The sequence below is a fragment of the Lycorma delicatula genome, chromosome 1 (assembly GCF_047948215.1).
Source record: "Lycorma delicatula isolate Av1 chromosome 1, ASM4794821v1, whole genome shotgun sequence".
NCBI classification, from domain to species: domain Eukaryota; kingdom Metazoa; phylum Arthropoda; class Insecta; order Hemiptera; family Fulgoridae; genus Lycorma; species Lycorma delicatula.
In genome coordinates, this window is record NC_134455.1 from 241,249,227 (window position 1) to 241,275,088 (window position 25,862).

At 28.1% G+C, this 25,862-nt stretch overlaps 1 protein-coding gene across 1 annotated transcript in view; it reads left to right on the forward strand.

The window, feature by feature from the left end:
- c12.2 (von Willebrand factor A domain-containing protein c12.2) overlaps positions 1–25,862 on the forward strand; it is a 168,237-nt gene that overhangs the window by 127,803 nt on the left and 14,572 nt on the right. The window contains exons 17-22 of the mRNA XM_075374827.1: positions 4,660–4,865; positions 6,500–6,644; positions 8,150–8,349; positions 12,872–13,027; positions 16,473–16,581; positions 19,659–19,779. Of these exons, the coding sequence (XP_075230942.1) occupies positions 4,660–4,865; positions 6,500–6,644; positions 8,150–8,349; positions 12,872–13,027; positions 16,473–16,581; positions 19,659–19,779 (937 nt within the window). The remainder of the gene's footprint in view (positions 1–4,659; positions 4,866–6,499; positions 6,645–8,149; positions 8,350–12,871; positions 13,028–16,472; positions 16,582–19,658; positions 19,780–25,862) is intronic.

Consider the following 25,862-nt stretch of genomic DNA (forward strand, 5'->3'; position numbering starts at 1 on the left):
TCCTCTTCTATGTCCATGATACTTGAGACTGCTAATAGATATATCCCACAAACATTGGAAAACTCTAGACATCCTGTTCCTTGGTGGAATGGTGATTGCCGAAACGTTATTAGCAAACGATGGCAGGTACTGTGTAAATTTTACCACAGACCTTCAGATGAACATCTAAATTTGTACTGTAAGGCTAGAGTGGTATTCATACAAGCTAGGAAGAAGTCATGGAGGAAATATATGGACACCATCTCACGCACCACTTCCACGTCTATTGTATGGAAAAAGATACGTGCAATTTGTGGATTACCAAAACAATCTATTCTCAGGCTTATTCATGAAGGAGAACTTCTTTCATCTTCTGCAGTGTTACTGCATCCGACTTTATTAGCTACCTACAATAAACTCTTCGTACAAAGTGGCAAGATGACTGAAAGGCTACAGTAGATAACAAATTCTGACATATTAAAGGCCCTGTCTTGCCATGGGATCCTCATACAGGAAAATTAATCATGAGGAAGTGGCTCTTGCTTGATTGCAGATAGAACATATGAGAGCTACTCATGGGTACTTGATGTCAGCAGTGAATGCATCAGTATGCATAAGATGTAACTGCTGTTTGACTGTGCACCACATCCTTGTGGTTTGCATGCGTTATGCGGCCTTGCGTCGGAAATTTAAATTGCCCAGGAACATTCGTCAAATCCTGGGCAATGGCAAAGAAGTTTTGGGCCAGGTGTTTTTATTTCTTCAAAGTCTTGGTATTTTAGATTCTTTTTAGTACAGTTGTTTTAATTTTCACTGTTATGGATTTGATTTGAAATTTTTATTTTTTCTGTTATCTGAGAAGAAGCCTTTTACACTCCTCTTGGAGTTTGTTAAATTTATTTTATTTTTATTAGTTTTATATATGTGTATATGTAGTTGTAATCTGTGACATAAAGTTGTTATCTGTGATAGTGGTTATAATTAAATTTTTGTTATGTTAGCTGTGATAGTAGTTGTATGTATTGTGTTAATGTTTTAGTTAAAGTTTTTTATTTTTATTTTATAAGTAAAATTTAATTTAAGTTTTAATTTTGTTTTTAAATTTCTTGTGTATGTTTTTATTTTGTTTTAATTTTTGTTGTTGTTTTATTAGATTCTATGTTTTATGTTTTTGTTTTCTGGGCGATGATAACATAAAAACGTTCCCCCCCCCCCCAAAAAAAAAACAACAAAATACCCACAATTGAATTAGCATTTGTAAGTAATCTAATATAAGTACGTATAAATATATTAACCACAATGTGCAAAATGTTACTATTACTTGTTAAAAACTGTAACTTAATAAATTTGCAATTTGAAATACACAGACACTAAATTTGATTAAAACAACATATTCATAAACAAACACAGTGCAGATAAAATATTCTATTTAACCAATTACACAACAGTTTTCACAACTGCTTAAAGAAATTGCAATTTACAATTGCGCCACTTATAGACTCGCTGATAAAGCAACTGTTCTGAAAAGATCATTTCAATTTATTTATGAAGTTGGTCAGTTATTATTAGTATGCACAACACATTATATAAGTTTCAGTGTTATGGTTGCACATTAATTCTGTTAGGTAAATAGTGTGACCTTAAGTAAAATAGTAAATTTAAGTAAATAGATGGATTAACTTAGAAAGTAGAATGATTTAATCAGGGTAAGAAGCTCTATTATTAAAGAGAAGACAGATACTAGAAAACAAAATATATAAGGTGTTTGTTTAAGTGAAGTTTGTGTTAAGTGAAGAATTTTTGCCAGTTGTGACAACAAAATGAGATTGCCTTGCACTGTGTTTCTATATGTTATAATAAAAGGCTATCATCCATTTAGTCAGCATCAGCTATGTGATTGTTGTGGTGTGTGACTGTGAGCGAAACTACCTTGAGTGCTACAAACTATAATCCTACCAGCTCTGAGGTTTGTATTATGATTTTTGTTAACAAAAGACAGTAATGTTCCTGAAATTCATAACCAACTTTGGTTGTGAAACTCACAACCAACTTATGGCCCATAAACAAAGTTTATGGGCCAAACATTATGAGTGATAATAAAGTTAGGCGATGATGTCATTTGTTTATGGAATGATGATTGAATGCTGAAGTTGTAAAGTGAAGTTTTTTTTTTTTAATAGTTATCCTATTATTAATATCAGATGAGTTATAGGAAGAAGTAAATGCAAAAATTCATGTTAATTCATAAAAACAGAAACATCTGTTTTTAGCTTAAAATCTTATGTAGCATTTTGAAAATAAAGGGGATGGATTATTTGAATTGTCACCAAGAATGAAATCCGGATTTCCTTCATAAATATGAATATAAATTAGTGGCACTCATCATTTCAAAATGCAAAGGAATTTAAGCATGCACCTTCTGCCCCAAAAATTGTGGCCATCGTTTTCTGGGGTAAGAAAGATATCTTGTTGATTGATTTTCTGGAACATGGAGTGACTATTAATCCAATGTTGGAAGTAAGAAGGAAAAGATGAAGAAGAAGGAGATGGAGTAACTAATACTGCTGAAGCATTCTACAGATACCTGCTGAAAGGATGTACCATTTAAATTAGAATATGTGGCTTGTTATCCTGTTGGGTTGTGCGCTTGCAGGATAATGCTTGACTTCTTATGGCAGCTCAGACTTTGCAACTGTTGGAAAAATTTAACTGGAAAATTTTGTCTATCCCTCCTGTAGCCTTGATCTCACACCCAAGTGATTACTACTTATTCATGTATTTAATGAAATTGCTCAGATTGATGAATTTGGAAATGATGGTAAATTGAAGAATGATGTTACCAAGTTTAAGATACAAGCACAATACTTTACAACAGTGATGTAAGAAAGCAATTGAAATAGTATTAAAAGGTCTGGAAGTCAATAATGATTTTATGGAAGGACTAGTCGATTATTTTGATTGTAATTCATTTTTATCTGTCAGTGTGTTTTAGTTTCAAAACTGACCTTATTTTATCTTATTATTAGTAATACTGTTAGATAAACATAGAAACTGTGGAAGTTGATAATGGTAACAAAATGTATTTGGCTTTTAAAAAATGAAAGTAGTGGGCAAAACATATTTTTTTCCTAAATTCACCAGGCCATTATTAATAAGAATGCAATAACCAGTGGAGGCTCAGTAACTGAAATAAAGAATTGATAATACTAATTTTTAACTAATATGATTTGTGTTCTGTGTGTCAAGCTTTTACTTGGAAAATTAATAATTTTCCAATTTTACATTTACATTTTCTATTTTCCACTCCTTTACCAAGTTGACAATAAACTATGTTGTATTGTTTGTGAAATTAAACAGGAGTTGTTGCTTAATTTTCTAAAGTTTTACTTACAGAAAGTTTTATTAAAAACTACAATGACCATATCCTCAATAATAAATTGCCTTGAAACACAAAAAGTTTATAAACATAAGAATGAACAATGACAGCCATGGAGGAGAGAATATTTCTTTTAATAAAGTAAATGGCTTTCATCCTGGTAGTATAAAATTTTCCCTTTTTAGACCTGGTACTGGAGTGAACTCTGTTTGTCATGATTAAGAGGAAAGCAAAGCTTTCATGTAAAATAAAATTATTGATAGAATTTATTAGTATCAAAAGTAAAATTAGAAGTTACAAGAAAATTAGTGCACCTGTCTTCATAAATATCACCCCTGAGATGTGTGGTTAATTGAAATATATTAATATGAATATATTATCATATTATATTATTTAATATTTTAGTGACTGGGTTGCTGTAGTTGTATTTGCCTATATGTATTTTAACGTTAACTTTGAATAATTTCCATGATTCTCTATATTATATTTTTATCCAGTCAACATTTTTTTAATTGATTTGTAAGCAACTGAATTATTAATTTCATAAAAAACATCAGGATATATTTTCTCAAATTTATTTTGCAAAATTGAATATTATTACTATATCTTTATTAATTTTGTAAGATAAATAAATAATAAAAAGCAAATCATTTGAGTTTTACCAAATATTTAATATTTGGTAATATTAAATATATTAAATGACATTAATTGTATGTCTTATTAAATACTTTCTACGGAGAGATTGAGTATAGCTCAAGTATTATTAATTGTATGTCTCATTAAATACTTTCTACGGAGAGATTGAGTATAGCTTTGTGATTATTTAATGGTGGTTATAAGGTCATGTATTGTAAGGTAACCAGAAGACAACTGGACAACTGTTAAAAATGTGCTTTTGCAATAGATATTGAGAATTAGGGGGGGGGGGGGTGATCATTTTTTTTCTAATAAAGAGATTTTAAGATATACTGTAGAAGAAATAAATTTTTATTGTACAAGTGAAAAGTATTAAGATAAGTCTAGTTGTTTTTAAATATAAAATATCAGTATACATTTTGATTTGAGTATTTTTTTTTTTGTATAAAACTAATTTTTTTGAAACTTTGAGTTTTTAACTACTTGCCTTATAAGATTTTTTTTTTAAATTTATCCAAAAAATTTAATTTGTCATTATTCTATGAATTTTTTATTCTCATTTTTTGCAATTGTGAAATTTTTTGAATTGCATAATTGTTTTTATAAAATATCTTTAATTTATATTTGTTAATGATGTTAACAAAAATGTATATTTTTTAATTTTTTAGGAGATTTATTTAGTTGTCATGCTATTGATAACCCAAGTCCAGAGTCAGAAGTGCTGTTGTTGTCAAGGTATGGACCAAATGTACCAAAAGATCTGATTACCAGACTTGTAGCAGCTTTTGGTAAATTACGAGATTTAGCTGATCAAGGTCTTGTGTCATATCCTTATTCAACTAGAGAAGTTGTAAATATTGTAAAACACCTGCAGGCAAGTGTACAATTTTATTTCAATATGTTTAAATACTAAGTAGACTTTATAAACACTGTAAATTAATGTAATCAGTCACATGTCTAGTTCTTGGAAAAAATTATGTTTAACACTTTAAGAGTTGTAATAAATTTCTTATAATTAATGAATAAATTATTTATTTTAATAATTATATATTTTTAAATTACTAACATATTTTATGATAAGACTGTTGGAACTAATACGTCTTTTGGCTAAAATTTTTTTTTTTGTCTTATATGTTCAGATTATGTTATATAATATTATTTGTAATGGGATACGTTTTGGAAAGTCCATAAAAATTAAAAGTACCTATTTGAGTCAACCCAAATGGCTTCCGAAACAATTCTATCAATCTGAATTATGTACATTTATGCAGCAAGTTTTCCAGCTACTGCCAGGTCTGGGTGCTTGTGTATAGGCAAATGCAATTACTGCTACCAGCTTGCCAGGCCTGATGAAACTGCAGATGTAATGCATATAAATGTAAATGTACCAGTAAACATTTGGTCTGGATCAGGTTGACCATTCCTGAGACGTGTGGTTAATTGAAATATATTAATCTCATTATATTATTATATATTTTAGTGACTGGGTTGCTGTAGTTGTATTTGCCTATACTATGTATTTCAATGTTAACTGAATAATTTGCATGATTCTCTATATTATGTTTTTAACCAATCAAAAATTTTTTCATTGATTTTGTAAGCAAGTGAATTATTAATTTCAAGTGAAAAGATCAAAGTTATTATATGTTCTCAAATTTTTTTTGCAAAAGTGAATGTTATTACTATATTTCTATTAATTTTGTATGATAAATAATAAGTGATGAAAAGCAGATCATTTGAGTTTTTACCAAATATTTAATTACAATAAATATTTATAATTTTTTTTTATTATTATTATTAATACAAATTACAGTTATTAATATAGATGATGATTTTTCAGTTTTCTATTTTGTTCATTCTTTAGTCTGTTCAGCTTTCCTATTCTTTCTTAATTAAGTACTTTTAATGGACAGTATTATCATGTTGATAGGGTTGCTTGTAAAAATAGTTTCAACTCGAACAAAAACTCAACAGCTGTAATTCATTGAATAGTTATTAAAAGTGCAGTAAAATATAAAAGGGTGAAGTTTGGTTTTTTTTTGGTTTAATACAGATTGTATTATAAAGACAGACAGATAATTTTACCATGTGAGTTTGCTGTACAGTTGAGTATTTGTCCTAGATTCATGCTGTGTGATGAGCAAAGAGTGAGCTAATATGTAGAAGTGTTAGTATTATGTTCAGTACATAAATGACTGCTTATAGATTGCTTACACAATTATGAAGATAAAAAGGTACGAAAGAATGAAGCTTACTTTCTAATGAGAAGCAGTTTAACTGAAAAAGTAAATTATACCTATTAGAAATTTATTTTATGCAATTTAAAAGAATTAAAAAAAAATTAATTTGTGAATGATATTTGTGTCTACTGCAGTTTTAAAATTAGATTTAAATTTAGAATGTACAATGATTAAACTGATGATTTTTAATAAAATTTTGGTTTTTTAATGTTCTTAGCTATTTTTGAGGAATGGTAAGAAATTTTAAGGAAGTTCAATTTTGTTACAGGCATTTCCTAATGACACAATATCAAATGCTATTGGAAATGTGTTTGATTTTGATAGGTACAGTAAAGATGTTAAAGATACACTTCTTGAAGTATTAAACGAATATAAATTACCAGTTTCATTGACTCCACATTCTAATCCTGAAGGTAAACTTATTCTGTGTAATCACATTAATAAAATCGTACTTAATTGCTTTCCATTTCATTGCCTTAAATTGTTTTAACTAATTATTTTTACAATTTTTGTTTTAAATAAATAATTATAAATTAACATTTTGGATTTTGCTGTCGTAGTTGGTACTGATTGTTTCCCTATTCATTGAGTCTGTTTTTTCTCTGATAAAAATATTTGAAGATTGTTCCCCAGCTTGTCGTAAAATAAACATTTAAAGGATTTTGAAAACTGTTTTTTTTTTTACAATGATAAAAGTAAAAATGGGTTTTAGTAAAGCAGTAAAATTTATCAGGATGAAATACCATAGCTTCATAAATTCTTAGAAATGCAACACCAATTGTAACGTGAGTAAATTTTTGTACCTATATTAAAAAAAAAAAGACATAAATAATGAAAATACAACTTGTCAACAATTATAAATTGTTAAATCTATTCAATTGCCTTCAGACCTTCGTCCATCATCAGGAATATGCACTTGATTGAGTTTAAAAATGTTTCAATGTTTTATATCATAACAATTGATTGTCATTGTATAAAAACTTAAGTACCTAAAGTATAGTAACAGTCAATGTAAAGTAAAAACATGTCATGTCATTAAAAGAATCTCAATTGTTATCAACAATTGAGATTACATTGACTGTTACTATACTTATAGTACTGAAGCTTTTATACAATAACAATCAATTGTTATGATAAAAAAAACATTTTTAATCTTAATCAAGTGCTTTTAAGCACTTTTAATCTTAATCAGGAATTTATTCCTGATAATAGATGAAGGTCCGAAAATGCTTGAATAGATTTAAAATTCTATAATTGTTAGCAAGTTGTATTTTCATTATTTATATTTTATATATAAAATACCAATGGTGCTATGTTTATAAAATTTAACCTAAAAGACATAAAATAAACAAAATGATTTTGGTGGTAGAAAAAAAAGCAAATTCCTATTACCTCTTGATGATGGTTTTGAAATAAACTGAAAAATCTCTAGTCACACTTAATTTGCTGGTAAAGTGGATTTTCATTTTTTAATAATTTATTAATTAAATAATCAGCGGTAACCATGTTTGAGAAATTAAATTGCTTCTTTTGATAAAAAGAAGTAATTTAATTACTTCTAAATTCAATATCTTTGAATCTTAAAATAACTAACAGTATATTTTATTTTTGGTTGATGAAATTAGAAGCTTTGAAAAACTTGTATGTTGAATATGGAAGTATAGAAATGAAATTTTGTAGCGTATGAAAAATTCCACGCATATTATATTAATTTGTAACTTTTGTGCTACTCCCAGACCATTTAGTTTTATTGAATGATATGCATCTCGTTTTTTTAATTTCTGTATCTATATTTCACATTATCATGTTGTTAAAATAATTTCAGCTTTGTTATGTTTATTTTAACACATTTATTTACTTTTATTTGGTCTTAAAAACAGTTTTCTGTATATCCGTCATTTACATTTTGTTTGGCTAGGTAGAAAACATGTTCAACTGACCATAGAAAAAGAGAGTGGTTTGGATGTCTCTTCACCTAAACATGGTAAAGTAGATCCAAAAGGAGATCCTCATGTTGGAGGTAATACTTGGGCTGGCGGTACTGGAGGACGTGATACTGCTGGGTTAGGTGGGAAGGGTGGTCCCTATCGATTGGATGCAGGGCATACTGTGCATCAGGTATTAAGTTATTAACTTTTCAATTAAAAAAACAAAACAGGTTTTTTGTTTAATTATGTTTGTTTTGTTTTTGTCCTTATTTTGCTGATTATTAGATTCAGTTTAAGTTTCTATTTGTATAAAATTCTGCATGTTGTTGTCTCTGTAAACTGATGCAGTTCAACTTCCAACTTCTGGTCTTTCTTTCTTTTTGGAATCTGAAATATCAGATTGGATACTTTTACCATATAAGACTATGATCCAGTTGTCGGATCTTTATTCCCAGTGACAGTATTGTTAACGTATATTTTCACTAAACTGATCAGAAATATTAAAACTTTTTAAATAATGTCACGGCATAATTTTTTATTAGAATTAAGAAAGCTTCTTTTTTGTGTTTGCAGTGTGGTACATTTTGAATATATTGTTCCCTGTCAGCTGTTTCTGCAAAGTAGGCTATGATACCTGAGCCTTTTAGTGTTTTATTTTCTTACAATTTTTACTTTGTTTTAAGATTTGTTTGATTTAAAAATTTAATTTTTAAAAATTTTCAAAAGTTTCATACTTCAAAAAGATTCAAAGTAATAAAAATTTCTCCAAATTAAAATCAATTAAGGTAGATGCCATTAAAATTTGTGGTTTGTTCATTTTATAAAGTTGTTTAATATTTGTCTGTGTTTAAGAGATACTTTTTGAATCATCTATTATTTTTATTACTTATTTATGAATAAGTAATAAATCCAGAATATGTTATGGAGTGTTAAAATCGTTTCACTTCTTGTATACTTTTTCAAAAATTTTTGTTCAACTTTATGTGGCACTTGCAACAAATCATTACTGTATTGGAGAGAAATCGATTTGTTGGAGATATATTCATTGGATAAGTACCTAATTCTGTTTGAGAAGTTCATGTGTGGTGGTAAAATATTATGCTTAACATCACATATGCATCATTACACATGAATGATCTAATAATTAAATTATCTATTATTGATCTCACAATTTATTGGTTTAAGACATAGCCATGTTAACTATTCCAAATTAGAAACGACTTTCTTTGATTCAGTATAAAAAGGTTAGAAAAGGTCAGTATAATTATTAGTGACTAATATTCATAACAAGTTTTGCATATAAAATAATAGAATATCGTGTATGTAAAAAAATTAGCATAATAAATATGTTTTAAGTTAGTTATTTATAAGATCTCAAATTTTTGTTTAATTAATTATTTATTTAACTATCTGTATTCATACTTAAATAAGCCCTTACTGATTTACTTAGAAATGATTTAAGAGGTAAAATAAATAGGGGTTGAAATGGGGCGCTGAGACCAGAAACTTAAAAGCTGGGAGATATTTTGCCTTTGTAAGTGGTAAAATGTTTTAATTTCAATTTTAGCCATCCCTCAAAAGGTTTGTTGAACCATTCCAAAGAGAAACAAATTCTTATTACAAAATTTAGTAATCTTGTTTTCAAAGGACCGTTTAATTGGATATTGAGAGCTTGAAAATATTTTTCAAACGCTCAGTTATTGTTATATTATCCAGATTAAAATAAAGTACAAATTAAATTAATTATTAAAGTAGAGTGAGGTATGCAAGTTAACTTGCAGAAGATAATGATAATTTTAAATTGAATTGTGAAGTAGAAAGTTATAAAGCAGTTAGAGAAAAATTCTATTCATCTGATCTTCAAAAAAAGAAAGTGGCATGATTTAACAGCTGGAAAAAGTAAGTACCACAGTTATGAAAGTTGAACAAAGAGCACATATTGAATCATGATAAAATGGGTAACTTAAAGTTAAATTTGAAGCATACTGAACTCAAGAGTCACTAAAAAAGTTGTGTTTTAGGACATACATTCAGATAAGATGAGGCAGAAGAAGGGGATGGCTAAACAAAACAATAACAAGAAATGTGATATTATTAATTGCATAATCTCTAACAAAGGTAAAAAAGGTACTTTTAAAACATCAAACAAAAAGTAATGATTTGGAACTGATGCTAACTACAAAATTCGAAGCCATTATTAATAACAAAGTTAGATTATAAATAACCATTATTTATAAATAACTAAGTATATTTACTTTGTTATTTATTTTATTTACTTAGTTTTTATATTTAGTTATTTAAGTATATTTACTTAGTTATATTTAACTAGTATATTTACTTTATAACTAAGTATATTTATAAATAAATAAGTCCTTAATTTATAATCTTTTTAGGTTACTTTTTAAAATTTTATTTTATTCTATTTATTTTACTTTTTTATAAACTTTTGTAAATTACACATTATTTATTATTTAAAAATATGAACTTATTGAACATAATTAAAGATATAAAAACTTTATATATGTTTAGAAACACAAATTAACTATTAATGTATCTCATGAGTAGAAGATTTAGAAAATCTTGTTAATAACAAAGTAAAAAAATGATGAAATTTGTCTGGTAAATGAAGTTCCTACTGAAAAAAAATATTAACACTAGAAGATTTGAAAAGATGTTGGAATGATGTAGATAACACTTAAAATCTCTTTTGTGAAAATTATCCAGATCTAGAAAGAAATATTATTCTAAAAAAAAAATAATAATATACAAAATACTCTGTACAAGCAATTATTAAAAAGAGAAAAGGACCGTAAACAATCAAGTTTAGATTCACATTTTCAAAAGGTGTATTGTACAATTGTAATAACTGATCGTTTTGCAACAAAAAATATTTCTTCCTAAACAGCTATGTGATTATTATTTAATTCAGTTGCAAATATTTTTTTTTAATGCATATACAAAAAAAAATTTTGTTATCGATTAAAATAAATATTTTTAATATTGATGTTTTGAACGGATTAAAAATTTGTTTAATAAAAATTAATTTCCTTAAAGATAACATAAATATATATGTATTTTATTTATCAAGGAACTTATTCCTATCCCAACCATATTTTTACCTCTGATTATGAAGTTTCATTTAACATGTAATTTTAATGTATCCTCTTCATTAAACAATGTATGACTGTATATGAAAATTTATTGCAAGATTTTATTTTAAACCTTCTGTAAGAGGATTGAACTGAAAAATAAATAATAGTTTTGTTTTCCTAGTTTTTCTAAAGAGATGGAAATATTAAATAAAAACTAATAGTATTAAATAAAATATTATTTCATGGAAGAGTATATCTTACTCTTGGAATGGTAATTATGTAGAAATAATTTTCTACATAATTTCCACTATTATTTATTACAGCGCCATTCCTTCTTCAAGAAAGGCACTGTAAGTGAAGATAATGACAGTTGTACTGCATTTTTCGCATCGACATCATTATTGTAGTACTTACCAGCAAAGGATTGCTTGAGATGGAGATCAAGTGGTAGTCACTTGCTACCAAGTCAGCTCTATAAGGTAGATGCTTCAATTTCTCCCAGCCAAATTGTTCAATCAGACTTGGTCTAACCACTTGGTTTTGTGAACCTCTGTCAATATTTTTGATCACCGAAAGCAAAATTTGTGATAGCTCCGTTTTGTCTTATGATTTCACGCAGAATTTTTTTTGTGAAAGTTCAGGGAGCTCAATACATATTGAAGAAATTGTAACTCATTGATTTTCTTTAATTTTTTCATTCACGTGCATAGCCAAATCATTGTTCACAATGGAAGTATGCTCACTCCTTTGCTTATTTTGCACATTACTGCATCCCACATTGAACTACTACACCCACTTTTTAACTATTCCGTCAGTCATAACTTTTTCACCATAGACTTCATTTTGCAAATAATTATCAGTTGGTTTGAAATTTCTTGTGTTTAAAAACAAATAACTGTCCTAATTTCACACCCAATGGGATTCTTGATTGACTGAAAATTTCAAATGGTAATTGTAAAGAAACATTGATGTACTTATAATGGCATCATCGAAAGCCAGTGATTGAGAGAATGTGGCACACATGCTCAGAGCTGCGATTGTAGCATTGAAATGGTGATAGAAGAAAACAGTATTTACTTTCTGAATAGGCCTCAGCCTTTTACCTTGTCTACAAGATTTAACAATTGAAAAATATGTTTTAGATGAACTCTATGTGCATTAATTTTTTTTTAACATTTTCTTTTTGATTTTATTTCAGAGAAAAATAATAAAATTAAAATAGCACTTTCTTTTCACTTTAGATGTGCTTTTACTCATATCATAATAAGTGAAAAAACTGTATATCCTTGTTGTAGGAATAAAACTTAATAGCAGCTGACCTAGAAGCTATGTATATAATTATTTTACCTATAACTAAATAAAAACCTAGTGCTAAGTTACCTAGTACTAAATAAAAATGAGAGTAAAGTGATATATGAGGTAGATTTATTTTCTCTTATTTCATTCTGAATCAGTTTTTTGTGTCTTTCTTGCATTTTATGGAGAGAGAACAACCTGTTAATCATAGCCATAAATTTTTATTATTGTTTGGAAAATATAACAATTACATTATTGTTGTTGTTTAATTATCCTGTTACGTACTTTCTTTTGAGTTTTTGTGAATGTTATAATTGCTCTTAGGTTAGTGATGAAGAAAAAGCTGCAGTACCAGAACATGTAAAGCATGCAGCACGTGAGATGGCAAAAAAGGCATTTAAACAAAGATTAGAAGAAATAAAAATGAGTGAATATGATGCTACTGTATATGAATCATTTTCATCTGCTGTTGCAAAACAGGTAAAAGCAAATAATTCTTACTAAGTTGAAATGTATGATGATAATAATATTATAATTAATTTTCACTATGTTTTTGACCATGTCAAAAACTAAAAAAGTTTAAAACTAAATGTTATAAATGATAGACTGAAGATTCTGAGATTCTAAAACTAACTTCATAATATTTTCTGCCACTTTAGTTAAGACAATTTCAGTAAATGAAGACATCTGCAGTAGTGACTGAAAACATTATGAAGTGAGTTTTAGAATCTCTGTATTAATTCACTCTGGTTTGTTACTTAAAATATTTACAATTATAGCTATCCTCCTTAATCAGAAAGTCAGAAAGAAATTTTTGTTGCATATGAAAAATGTCAAGTCTTACTGAGATTGAACTTCATTCACTACCTTCCAATGAAAGGGAGAAACACTGCCAGACTGCCACAGAAGTTAGTGTAGCAAAAACTGTAAATCAATTTGTTATCACTCAGAGTGCACAAAACATACAGTATACAAAAGATGAATTGTTCTATAGCACCAACTTTCGTAAGTTGATGTATATAAAAACTGTGAACATATATTTTAATTTTATATTTTATATTTTTATATTTAACATTTTTTTAAGCAATATGCTATAATTAAGTTCACTTTGTGTAAGATTTATATTTCCCATTTTCCAGCACCCAAAGCTGAAAATATCTTGTACACTTTTTATTCAATTCACAGTTTTGTATTAAAATCAAATACAGTTTAGTAACATAATCAAAATTAACAATACCTTAGAAGAATACAATTTGGCACGTTCTATGAAAAAGTGCAGAGAGTCTAAACAATTGATAGAAAAAATATCTTCCTATAATTCTTATTTAGATTACTTTGCTGTAATAAATCTAATTTACTGCTGGAGTAAAGAATGTATATCAGTAGAATTATGTGTTATCTGAGTTAATCATAATATTTGTATTGACTCCAATTTACTCTCAATGAAATCCCTTGAGTACAATTTGTTTAATAACCCATTGGAGATTGGTGGACTGAAATCAGTTATTGAAATGTAATATATGAGACTTGAATAGAAGAAAATACAATAATAATCCAAACCAAATTATTGAAAAAATGGAGAGCGTACTGCCAACAGTATGAAAATTTCACTGTAAACACCTTCTTTTGGTCCTGTAACACAAATCTATATGCATAATGTAGAAAGTATATGAGCTTAAGTGAAAAATTGCAATAATGGACAAACATCAATAAACATACACCAATTAATGTTATGCAGTAATCTTTTGATAAAAATGAAATGTTGTGAAATTTATGTTTTCCTCATTGAATTTATATTTATCAGATTAAGCAGTATTATAGTTGAAAACCTTTGAAAACAACTTAGATACTTGGTTACCAGTTTACATTATGATGGGTAGTAGGTGATAATGCATTGCTCCAAAGATCAAAAGCAACATCATCACCTATGCTTATTTTAATCAAATTTGAGTCATGTATATTATTTAACCATAGTCACATCTATCATTATGAATATTCATCACAAGCTTATTTAATTACATAAAAGAGATTATTAAATCATATTTAATGTTTTCTTGATTAATAAATTTCAATAATTTATAAGTCATGCTGTATGGTATAAAGTCAATCAATCATGGTCATAGTTAATCTGCCAATTGCTGTAATTTCCTGTATTCTTTTGTGCAAATTATAAAATTTTAAAGTGAATAAGTCAATCAAGAATAAGAATTGTGAAATTCAAGCATAATTAAACTTAAAAATGCAGAGCTAGTGGAAATAGATGGAAACTTGGTTGAATGTAAGAAATGTAAGTATGATGTGAAATTTTTCAGCGTTATAGAGCAAAAGTGCTTGAGAGAAGAACATTTTCCATGAGTCGTTATTATTCAAGAACATAAATTGATTTTTGAAAAAGTTGCAAATATTTTGTTGATACAGTGAATGATGTAGGAGATAATTTGAAAAGGAAATATGATTTATGAAATAAGAATTATAAAATATGAATATGAAATAAGAAATTTATGTTGCATGAAATGAAATATTACCAATATTTAAAGGATGTACTGTTGCTTTATTGTGAATAATCCTATCTTTTCAGATTGCTGCCTGATTATAGATTAAATTAAAGTTTATATAATTTTGGTATTATTAATTATTAATGAGATGAAAAGGATTAGTAGTCATATTATTTAATTATTATCTGGTGGTAATTAAAAAAATAAATTAGTTATTCGTTTGGAAGAGAGTGTCAGAAAGTAATCAACAGTCAGATATTTTATCAATGTCCATTAACTAGCAGAAATGCTTCACCATAGATCAATCCCTTATAGTATTAGCAAAACCAATTGGTAAATTGATAAAGTATTATTCATTTAATGATTTTTTGCCTGTATTTCTTTCTATTAATACAACATCAAGAAAATTTACTATTCACATTTTTATATTAATTAAAGAAACAAAGGAATAAATACTTGGAGAAATTCTTGTTGGTTGATTAATATGTAAGAAATCTTGTTGAAAGTTTTTCCTAGAAATATTAAATTCACTTATTTACAAAAGTAATAACTTCAGCAATTACCCAGCACTTTTACATCACACTCATACAGTGAATGTATTTTTTATGTTTTCACTATGGCAGATTATCTCACTGCTTTCTATAGAGAATGTAGTGTAATCATCATACAATATGTATGTATATTTTATAGCGTACTTCAAGAGAAAAAGAAAATTATGTTGGATGTTTCTAATACCTGCCAAAACAAATATGTATTATTCAGTTGCATGAGTACAACTACAGATTGCAAATTTTTTGGTGAAGATTTGTTACTGATTATCCAGATATTGTTTTTTTTTTTTTGCAACCAAACCCAACAGTGGGGGTACTAAAAAACAAAACAAAATAAACAAACGTCTACCTCTTTCAAAAAATGTTCTTTGTTTTCGATTACAATACTGAAGTTGAAATTTATTTTTGAACAAGCCTTCATTACTTTAAATGTATGAAAACAGCCCTCTGTCATGAAATACTGATGTTACAGTTATATATGTTCATTCATGGTCTTGAACCCAAGCCTGTAATTAAAATTTATTTTGTCATTTCACAAAATTTTATGATTAAAATGAAATTGCTTCTGTTTTAATGTACATTGTTTTCAACCTGTTTTGTATGTAGGTTTGGATATCTGTTAAAAACTTTGTAAAACATATCCCATATATTGGTGTTATTTTCTATTAAAGATCATACCAAAAAATTACCATTCCTTGTATTGAGGCTATTGTCCCAACAAACCACTTTTATATTTATAATCTGAATGGCAGAATTAATAAATGTATTAATTTAAGTTATTGAGTGCAGTTAAGTGAATTAAATTGTAAATAGATGCAGTTGTGGCATGTTTAAGAAAGTTTTTATCTTGCAGTTATATTATGTCCATATTTTTTTAAGGTGCAAGCTTTAAGGGTGATTCTGAGCAGTGTACAAGCTAAATCTAAGGAACGTCAGTGGCTTCGTCATCAAACATCTGGGGAATTAGACGACAGTAAACTCATAGAAGGTGGGTTCTCTCAGTTAATTAAATCAATTCTTTTGGACTTTTCTTATGTCTGTCCTAATATCAGGTTTGCCTCAATCAGTCTTGACTAAACACATTTATTCCTAGCCATTCTTTTCATTTTCTTTAGGAACTTCTCTCTTTACCTCTCCATTTGTCTTGATGCAAAATACTACTAATCTCTGTAGTGGAGTGGTTGTGTACCAGCCTTTCATCTGGAAGGTGCTGATTTGAATACCAATCAGATGTAGAAGTTTTTACGCCCTACTAAATTTTCATACTATATACCCATGAATAAGCATCAAGCTGTGGTGAATTATTTATCTGCAAAATAAACTTTGTCTTCCTATTTATTATTCATATTCATTTTTAGTATGCATGAAAGGCTCTTATGTTTATTCATTCAGTTTACATATTCATATTAACTAGGTTTTTTCTAGTCTTTCTTGTAGCTCTTGCATTTTTATTCCCCTTTTGGTTTCTTCATTGTTCTTTTCTCATACATTTATGTTTTACTCTGATATTTAATTTTAACAATCCTCACTTAGCTGAAGAATTCTGGTTTGAAAGCTGACTTTTGCCGGCACTCAGTGTACTAGAAACCCCTCTGAATGCTAGATGAATTATTTTGTTACTTATGTTTTTTTTTGTTTTTTTTTTTTTAAATAATAGCTTAGAATTTTAATAATTTATAATAATTATAATTATAAATTAAAGTTTATAATAATAACTTATTACGCAGAAAGCATTTAGAATATATTTCTATGTGATTTTTATTATCAGTTTTCAGTGATAATCATCTACAGACATTCGTCCACCTGCTTTTTCAGCTTCTTCCACCAGGATCTTGAAAGTTGCCTATTCTACTTTGATGTGCCATCATTTTACTTATGCCCACATTCAGTTCTATTCTCTTAATCTCTTCTACCCTGGATTCTGTGTATTAAGTAGTTATAGATTCTGTAAAATCTCAAATTCTACTGTCTAATATTTTGTCCAAGCCCTACTTTCATTAATGCTTATACGTCAGGATCACTGATACTTTATTGTTTGTTTCACTTTTCTACTGATAAGTTTTTTTGAAAAACAACATTGAAATAAACATGAATTTTTTAATGGTTTGGATATTAAAACACATCACTAACCTAACTGAATTTTGTACTGGTTATATCTATGGTGCTATGAAAAAGTATCAAAATTGGTGATATAAGAATTGAATGACATGGCTAGGAGGAGATTCAAGTTAGATTAGTTTATTAACTACTGCCCTCATGTGGTGAGTTATATCTGCTGCTCATCTGGTTTGTTTGAAAGACCTTTTTCTTGATTTTATATACCAGTGCTTCAATTTCATCTTGTGTGAAAAATCTGAAAAATGAATTTGCATCACATTTCGTAAAAGAAAATAGGTAAATCATGGTAGAAACACTCAATTAAATTGACTAAGTAAAGTCAGCTGAAAACATAAAAATGTAAGAAATTTTACTTCCACTTAAAACAAACCTGATCAAAGTGTGGCAGAATCTTCTATCTATCAGAATCTATCTATGGTGCTATGAAAAAGTATCAAAATTGGTGATATAAGAATTGAATGACATGGCTAGGAGGAGATTCAAGTTAGATTAGTTTATTAACTACTGCCCTCATGTGGTGAGTTATATCTGCTGCTCATCTGGTTTGTTTGAAAGACCTTTTTCTTGATTTTATATACCAGTGCTTCAATTTCATCTTGTGTGAAAAATCTGAAAAATGAATTTGCATCACATTTCGTAAAAGAAAATAGGTAAATCATGGTAGAAACACTCAATTAAATTGACTAAGTAAAGTCAGCTGAAAACATAAAAATGTAAGAAATTTTACTTCCACTTAAAACAAACCTGATCAAAGTGTGGCAGAAAAATGTTTTAATTTCAGACTAAATCAAAAGCTGTTTTTATTATAAAGAAAGATCTTTGAAACAAAATTTACAAAAAAAAAAAAAAAAAAATGGAAATATAAAAAAATAACAACTACAACATCCGGTTACATAAATAGTTCAAAGCATCCTCCATTACTTGTTTACTTACTTTGTTTCATCTAAAATTTATTTTTGTATTTGTATTCTATCTTGGTTTTCTATAACTTTAGAGAATTAATGCTTCACTTGTATTAACTTTTGGTATGTTATTATTATCTTTTATTACTGCAAAGGATAACTGTCCATTATCCAAGTCTCTTTGATGGGACTATTTGGGCCTTACGGTCTTCCAGTACTTTTTCATATGTTCGATCTTCAGGGCATAATTTCTGTCTTTTCAAATTATACTTTGAGGCCAATTTTATTTGTAAAGTTTTGAAGTTCTAATATCTGTGATTTTGCTTTGTTGATGTTTGCTAGGAGTGCCAAGTTGTTGGCTAAAACAAGATAGATTGTTTTGATTTTTTGGCTTATTTTTACTTTTGGGGGGTGTTTTTTGCATTTGCAGAGTCCTGTTTTGATCTAAAATAGTTCTGAGAGCTCGCTTTGGTTGTTAATTTTACCTTTAACTTAGTGTTTGTGAGGGTCAGTTTTATTATGTTTATTAATTTGTTATGTAGTCCGAGGTGTCATAGAATTTTTGGTAGGTATTCTCTATGGATGCAGTCACAATTTTATTAAAATTACAAATGTTATCACTATTTCTCTGTTTCTTATCCTGATGTACCATTATTAGCTTGAGACTTATGATCTGGTCTGCGACAGCTTCTCCAGGGTCTGAAACCTCCCTGGTATTCTCCTAGTTCTTTCTTGAGTTGTGAACCGATCCTGTTTAGGATAAATCTTGAAAGAATTTTGTATGTTGTGAATATATCTTGCAGTGATTTCTATTACTTCATAAGATATTCTGTACACAAAGAATCTATGAACAATATTTAGAAAAAAAGACTTTTTAACTTATTAAGAATAAAAGAAAGTGAATTTAGTTGTAAAATTTTTGTCTTGGGTATTGCTAGATTTTTTTTTCCAGTCTTTTATATGTTAAGTTCAGTATGGACAAACACTATCATTATTTAAATAGAAAATTACCATTAATGAAATTCTATTTTTTATTTATTTTTAGGATTGACAGGTGAAAAAAATATTTTTAAACGAAGGGCAGAGAAGGAACCTGAACCAGGAACGCCTCAGATGAAGCCAAAAAGATTAAAGTTAGTGGTAGATGTCTCAGGAAGTATGTACAGGTACTGATGCTTAAAATACGGTTAACTTTTTTTTTTAATTATGGATATTCAAACCCTGAAATTAAATTTCTTAATGATATTAATTAAATTTTTTCAATGGAGCTTGTCAACAATGATTTTTTTTCATGATGTTCAATGGTGAAAAGTACAAAATGATTCATTTTTAATGACATATTCATTGAAAATTTCAACTTTGATTTTTTCTTTTAATAAAAATAAATAAATACTATATTAAGATCGTAAAATAGTTATGCACATTTTATAGATCATTCATGAGTGGCTGGCCTCCTTGGCACGAGTGGTAGCATCTCGGCCTTTCATCCGGAGGTCCTGGGTTCAAATCCTGGTCAGGCATGGCATTTTCACACGCTGCAAATCATCCATCTCATCTTCTGAAGCAATATCTAACAATGGTCCCAGAGGTAAAAAAAAGGATCATTCATGAGTGGTAGATTTGTCATTCCATGCATAAAAAAAGGAACTACTCTAGCATTTGCTTGGAAAGGGCAAAAGAAGTATCTGGGACACTTTTTTTTTAGCTAAAACATCACACATTTATAAACTCTAGGAAATATTTTTAATTTAAGAAAAGTCAGTCTACATAATTTAAATTTATCAATACCAAACAAATATCTGTCAATCCCATTTTTATATCCTGAAAACTCATCCTCACCTTTTTAACTTATTCAAGTTATAATATTACATTTAAAAAAAATATATATCTGTCTATAGTAAATACTTAATGATAATTTCTTTAGCTGTTTAAGATACTGCTAAGCAAAAATGGCGTGCTTTAATTTTGTTACAAAGGATATCAGTTTGTCATTGTACAAAAATTTGTTGTAAACATGACACCCTCAAAAGTTCTATACTATAGGTAACAGAAATACTGCTGTTATTATTAATGAAAATACTCCACTTTATTAGGAACGTTACATCTACCTGAGAAACACATTGCTGTGGTTTTATCCACATTTAATAGTTAGTTAATTACAGTGCATTCAGTAAATGAGTTATTGAACTGCTAAGACAGGATTTTTTAATGATGTTTTGTAATCATCTTCTGATATAGAATAGTTATATAATTTTCCAAAAGGGTAAGAGATAAGAATAAATGATATGATATTTTGAGGAAGATCATCTATAAACATTTAGAGATTGAAGACAAGTTTCTTGGAGGATTCCACATTCAACATTTTGAAGTGAAGCATTACATTTTTTTCTAAGTCCTATCAAAAAATAAAATTTAATTGTCTGTTTACAGTCTCAGTAAGGTATCTTACTGAGCAGCTTAGTTGTAAGCTGCTTTTCCAGTTTTATAAATACTATGCATTTTCCATTGGTAATAAATACGAACTGAAATGAAAACTACACTAAGATCAGAAAAATTGAAAATGAATTTTTTAAATAATTTTTTGTTTGTTAATTAAAATATTTTCTAAAAATCTAGAAAAAAATATGTCAGTAGAAAAGTTTTGCCTAAAACCATATTGAAGATTGATCTGATTATTATGTTTTTCAAGAAAATTTGATTGCCTACTGTTCATAACTATTTCATATAATTTATGAAAAAAAAGAATTATGACAGAATTTATCTACAATTTAGAAATCAATTACAGACTACAGACCCTTATTTAAAATGGGATTCAACAATGAAAGTCTTTTAAAAAATGGAAAATTTTTCGTTGATAAAAGATTTATTAATTAAATTTGGAAGAGGATCAACAATAGTCTCTATGACTTCTGTCTTTCAAAGTGGATGACAGAAATTTGTCAATATCAAGTGGATATTTATTTTTAGTTTTTAAAAAAAATTGTAACTTCTTGTGTACAAACTAATATAACAAAACAAAATTACTGAATTAAATCATCAAAGTTATTCAACATAATTATCTAATTTGAAGAGTGTCAATGTTTATTTTGTTGAAAATTCCAGAAAAGAATTTATTAAATTCCTTCTCTATAAGAATAGAAGAGATAATGAAAGTATAATCGTGCAATTTTCATAATTGCACGATTATGTGCAATTTTATATTTTTATATTTTATTTTTATTTTTATTTTTATATTTTTATACTTGCACTGGAAATATTATTTTCACATTGAATTATGTCCCAAATGACCTTATTCTTATTTTTGGAATTTTATATCATTTATCAAATATTTAGTATTATTATTTAATAAAATATTAACATTTAAAAAAATAAATAAACCTATCAATTATTGAAGGACTCATCTTTGAGTGAATTTCATATTTTTTAACACATCCTTGGCCACTAACAAAATATTTATTATTGGTCGTTAACACATTGTTATTATTTATTGATAAAAAAAATAAAAAAAACATATATAAATTATACATTAGAATAGATTTGTTTACTGTCCAATTTTTAAGAAATCAATGTTACGTGTACAATTTAGAATACAGAACTTATGTTATTTGAATAGATAACCGTACATTTACATTGTGAAACTGATCACACAGTATTCAACAAGGTAAGAACCGCTGACGTGGTAAGTTAATCGCAGTTTCTTATTAGTATATTAGTTTAGTTATCATCCCTTCCACTCAATTCAACTACCTATCTCCCAGCCTTCTTTCTGCCACTTCTGTCCTCTCTCTATCATTCTTTCCTTCATTTTCTTTACTTGCCCCTACCGTCTTATCTATGGTCACACTAACCCTTAGAAATTTCATCATGTTCAGAAGAGGGGAATGAAACAGAGGTGTTAGCAGAATAGGAATATTGTTTATTTCAAGTAGTTCCAGCCATTAACTGGATACTGTAGATGATGATGATGACTAATTTAGTAATTAATAAGTAGCTAACATACTGATGACTGAGAATGACTGTGATTAACTTACCATCTCAGCGGTTGAATATTGTGTAACCAGTTTCACAATACAACTGTTCAAATAATATGATAAGTTCTGTATTTCAAGTAGTCTTCTTTTTGATTTTTTTTGTGTTTAAATGCTTTTTTTGTATGATGAATTATTTTATATTATTTTATTTTTTTTGTTTTTTGCTTTTTTAAAATTTATAAACGTTTAATTTATAGTTTTAAATTTAGCTTTAAGTTTTTTAAAATACATGTAAATTTTTGTTAGAGATTTTATTTTTAATGATTATGGATTTACTATTTTCAGGGCTTAGGTTTTTAAAAGTTATTTATTTAATTTATGCTATATTTTTTTTGACTAAAAAATGTTGTGCCAGCATTTTCTATTATGACATTGAATTGCAAGGGTGAGAGCATACTACGTTGTTGCTTGAAATACTTTTTCTGTGTCTGTACTTCCTTCTTTTGCTGCAGCAAATCTTTGATTTTTGTAGTGTCTTTTCTGAGGTTGCCTAGCTGCATATGCAGGCTGTTGAATTTTAATTGACCCCATTGAGGTTTTTCAAATGGAATTAACTTTTTCAATAGCACCATTGGAAATGAAAGCGAAAAATGTCACGTTGACATACTTGAATTTAGTAATGATGTTTTATGATTATGTTATATTTTTTCCAGCTTCTTGAAGTTCATGGTTTAAGAGTTGATCACTTATGATATGCGATTAACACAATTTGCTGATTCAAAACATTACCAGATAGCCATCCTCTTCTTACAACCAGTGACTGTAAATATCTGCGAAAAGAATGCAGCACCTGTATAACACTGTCTCAGGTTAGCCATATGACCTTAAAAAAAGTTTCAAGGTGATATGTGTGGCCAAATATTCCTAGAAGGATGCCAAAATACTCCTTAAATCTACAGTTCAACTACAAATCTACAATTCACCATCTACAACAACTGTTCAGGCATTTTCTAATCTCATTTTTTTTTTTAATTATCCCATATAAAACTTTCATATTTCCCTCATATGTCTTCCAACATTCTAGTCAACCTCATTGTCCAATATCTCCTTATCTCTGCTACTACTTTTTTTGACTTCCTTCTTCTTCGTATGTGCTTCCCTTGTCTCCTCTACACACTGATGTACCAAAGAAAATTTACAGTTATCCCTGTAGGTACCTGAATTCAGTATATTGTATATACTGAAGTTATACTGAAATTCTATTGTATATATTAATATATAATTCAGTATAATGAAATCTTCATGATCAAAAAAGTTGGATCTCATGACTACTTGCATTGCGTGCAGCTTTTGCTTTTTCAAATGTGGTGAAGTTGACATCCATTGAGTTGACTTCCTTGCTGTTTCATCTTAGAGTCATAATGAAAATCCTTGACTAGTCAATGGTTACTACATTATGCAAAAAGTGTGTTCCTCGCTTTTTGTAGTGAGCCAACAGTTCTTTACAGAAAAATGCATAGTATTCCATTTGGTCAGGTGTTAAGAGCTACAGAAATCAATTTGAAATTGAAATGGGAATTAGACAAAACATCTGTATACCTGTATGCATGTAGGACTGCCACTGTGTGCCCCTTTAAATTCCTTGTGAAAATCAGTATCATTACTTTTTGGACTACGCTATTACTACTGTAAATTACATTTAAATCACTTTACTTTGCCATTAAATATAAATGATTTGAAAGTATATGTTTTAGGAATTGTTATTTTTTTATAATTTATGTTAAATGTTAATGTTTATTTATGTTAATGTAAATTTTTGTTGTTGTTAATTTATGTTTTTTAGTTCTGTTTATATAAATTGTTTATTTTTTAAGATCAACCAGTATTCATAAAAATCCTTGTTACTACACAAAACATAAAAATGTGGTTGTATTTTAGTATAGGAATTTACTCAGGTCAAAGTAGAATTTGTTTTCAATGTTGTACTCCAGCTTAAGTTGTTAACAGTGGCTTTTTTTGGAAAAGGACAGACATGGTTACAAATTTGTTTAGATGTATAAAAAAGATAAGACTGGATAGGTGATGTCCTTATAATACACTTTAGTGATATTAAAAAATTAAAATTTAAAGTAATGAAACAAAATCTTATATGTATATATAAAAATGAATGTTTGTTTGTTTGTCCCGTATGCATTCCTATATCATTCATTCGATGCGATGAAACTTTGGTGAGTTTTTGTGCGCATGCTCGTGAAGGTTTCTGAATTAGTTTGGACCCGTTAGTTGATGTTGGGGTCGAGATATTTCGAAAAATTATATTTATGGTGCGATTTGGCTCATATTCAGAATATATATTAGTTACTTGAAAAGAAATATTTTCACAAAAAATGGACCTGCTAGATGGCACTGGGGTAGAGATATTTTGAAAAGTTGTATTTATGGTCTGATTTGGCTAATATTCAGAATACGTGTTACTTACATGGAAAGTATTTATAGAAATAAAAAAGCATTTGATAACGTAGACTAGAATAAAATGTTCAGCATTTTAAAAAATTCAGGGTTCCTGTATAGAGATATAAGAGCAATTGCTAACATTTACAAGAACCAAATTTCAACAGTAATAATTGAAGAACATAAGAAAGAAGCAGTAATAAAAAAGGGAGTCTGACAAGGATGTTCCCTAACCTCTTTACAATCTTTACATAGAATAACAGTTAATGATGTTAAAGAACAATTTAGATCTGGAGTAACAGTGCAAGGTGAAAAGATAAAGATGTTACATTTTGCTGATGATATAAAAATTCTAGCCAAGAGTAAAAAAGATTTAGATGAAACAATGAATTGCATGGATGAAGTCCTGTGCAAGAACTACTGCATGAGAATACACAAAAACCAAATGAGGGTAATGAAATGTAAAAGAAATAATGTAGATGGACCACTGAAAAGAAAATCAATCCCTTTTGGCACGCAGAGATAGATTTCACCGGTGCTAAATAGGGGATAAAAAAGATTTCCACCTTAAAGTTAAGAAAAACTTCAAATTTACTCAATACAACAATGGTTGCACATGTAAAAATTTTCACATCATGATTTTTTTTTTGTCTTCAAAACCCCATTTTTCCCATCCCCTGGGCCAGTGGTTCGTGATATCAAAACACTTTACTTAGATAAGTTTTAGGTCCTTATCCAAAGAATAGTAGGAACTTTAAACAAATTTGATATTTTACTTAATAAGAAAGTTATAGTGATATCTTGTTTTTTCATGTGGGGGTATGTGG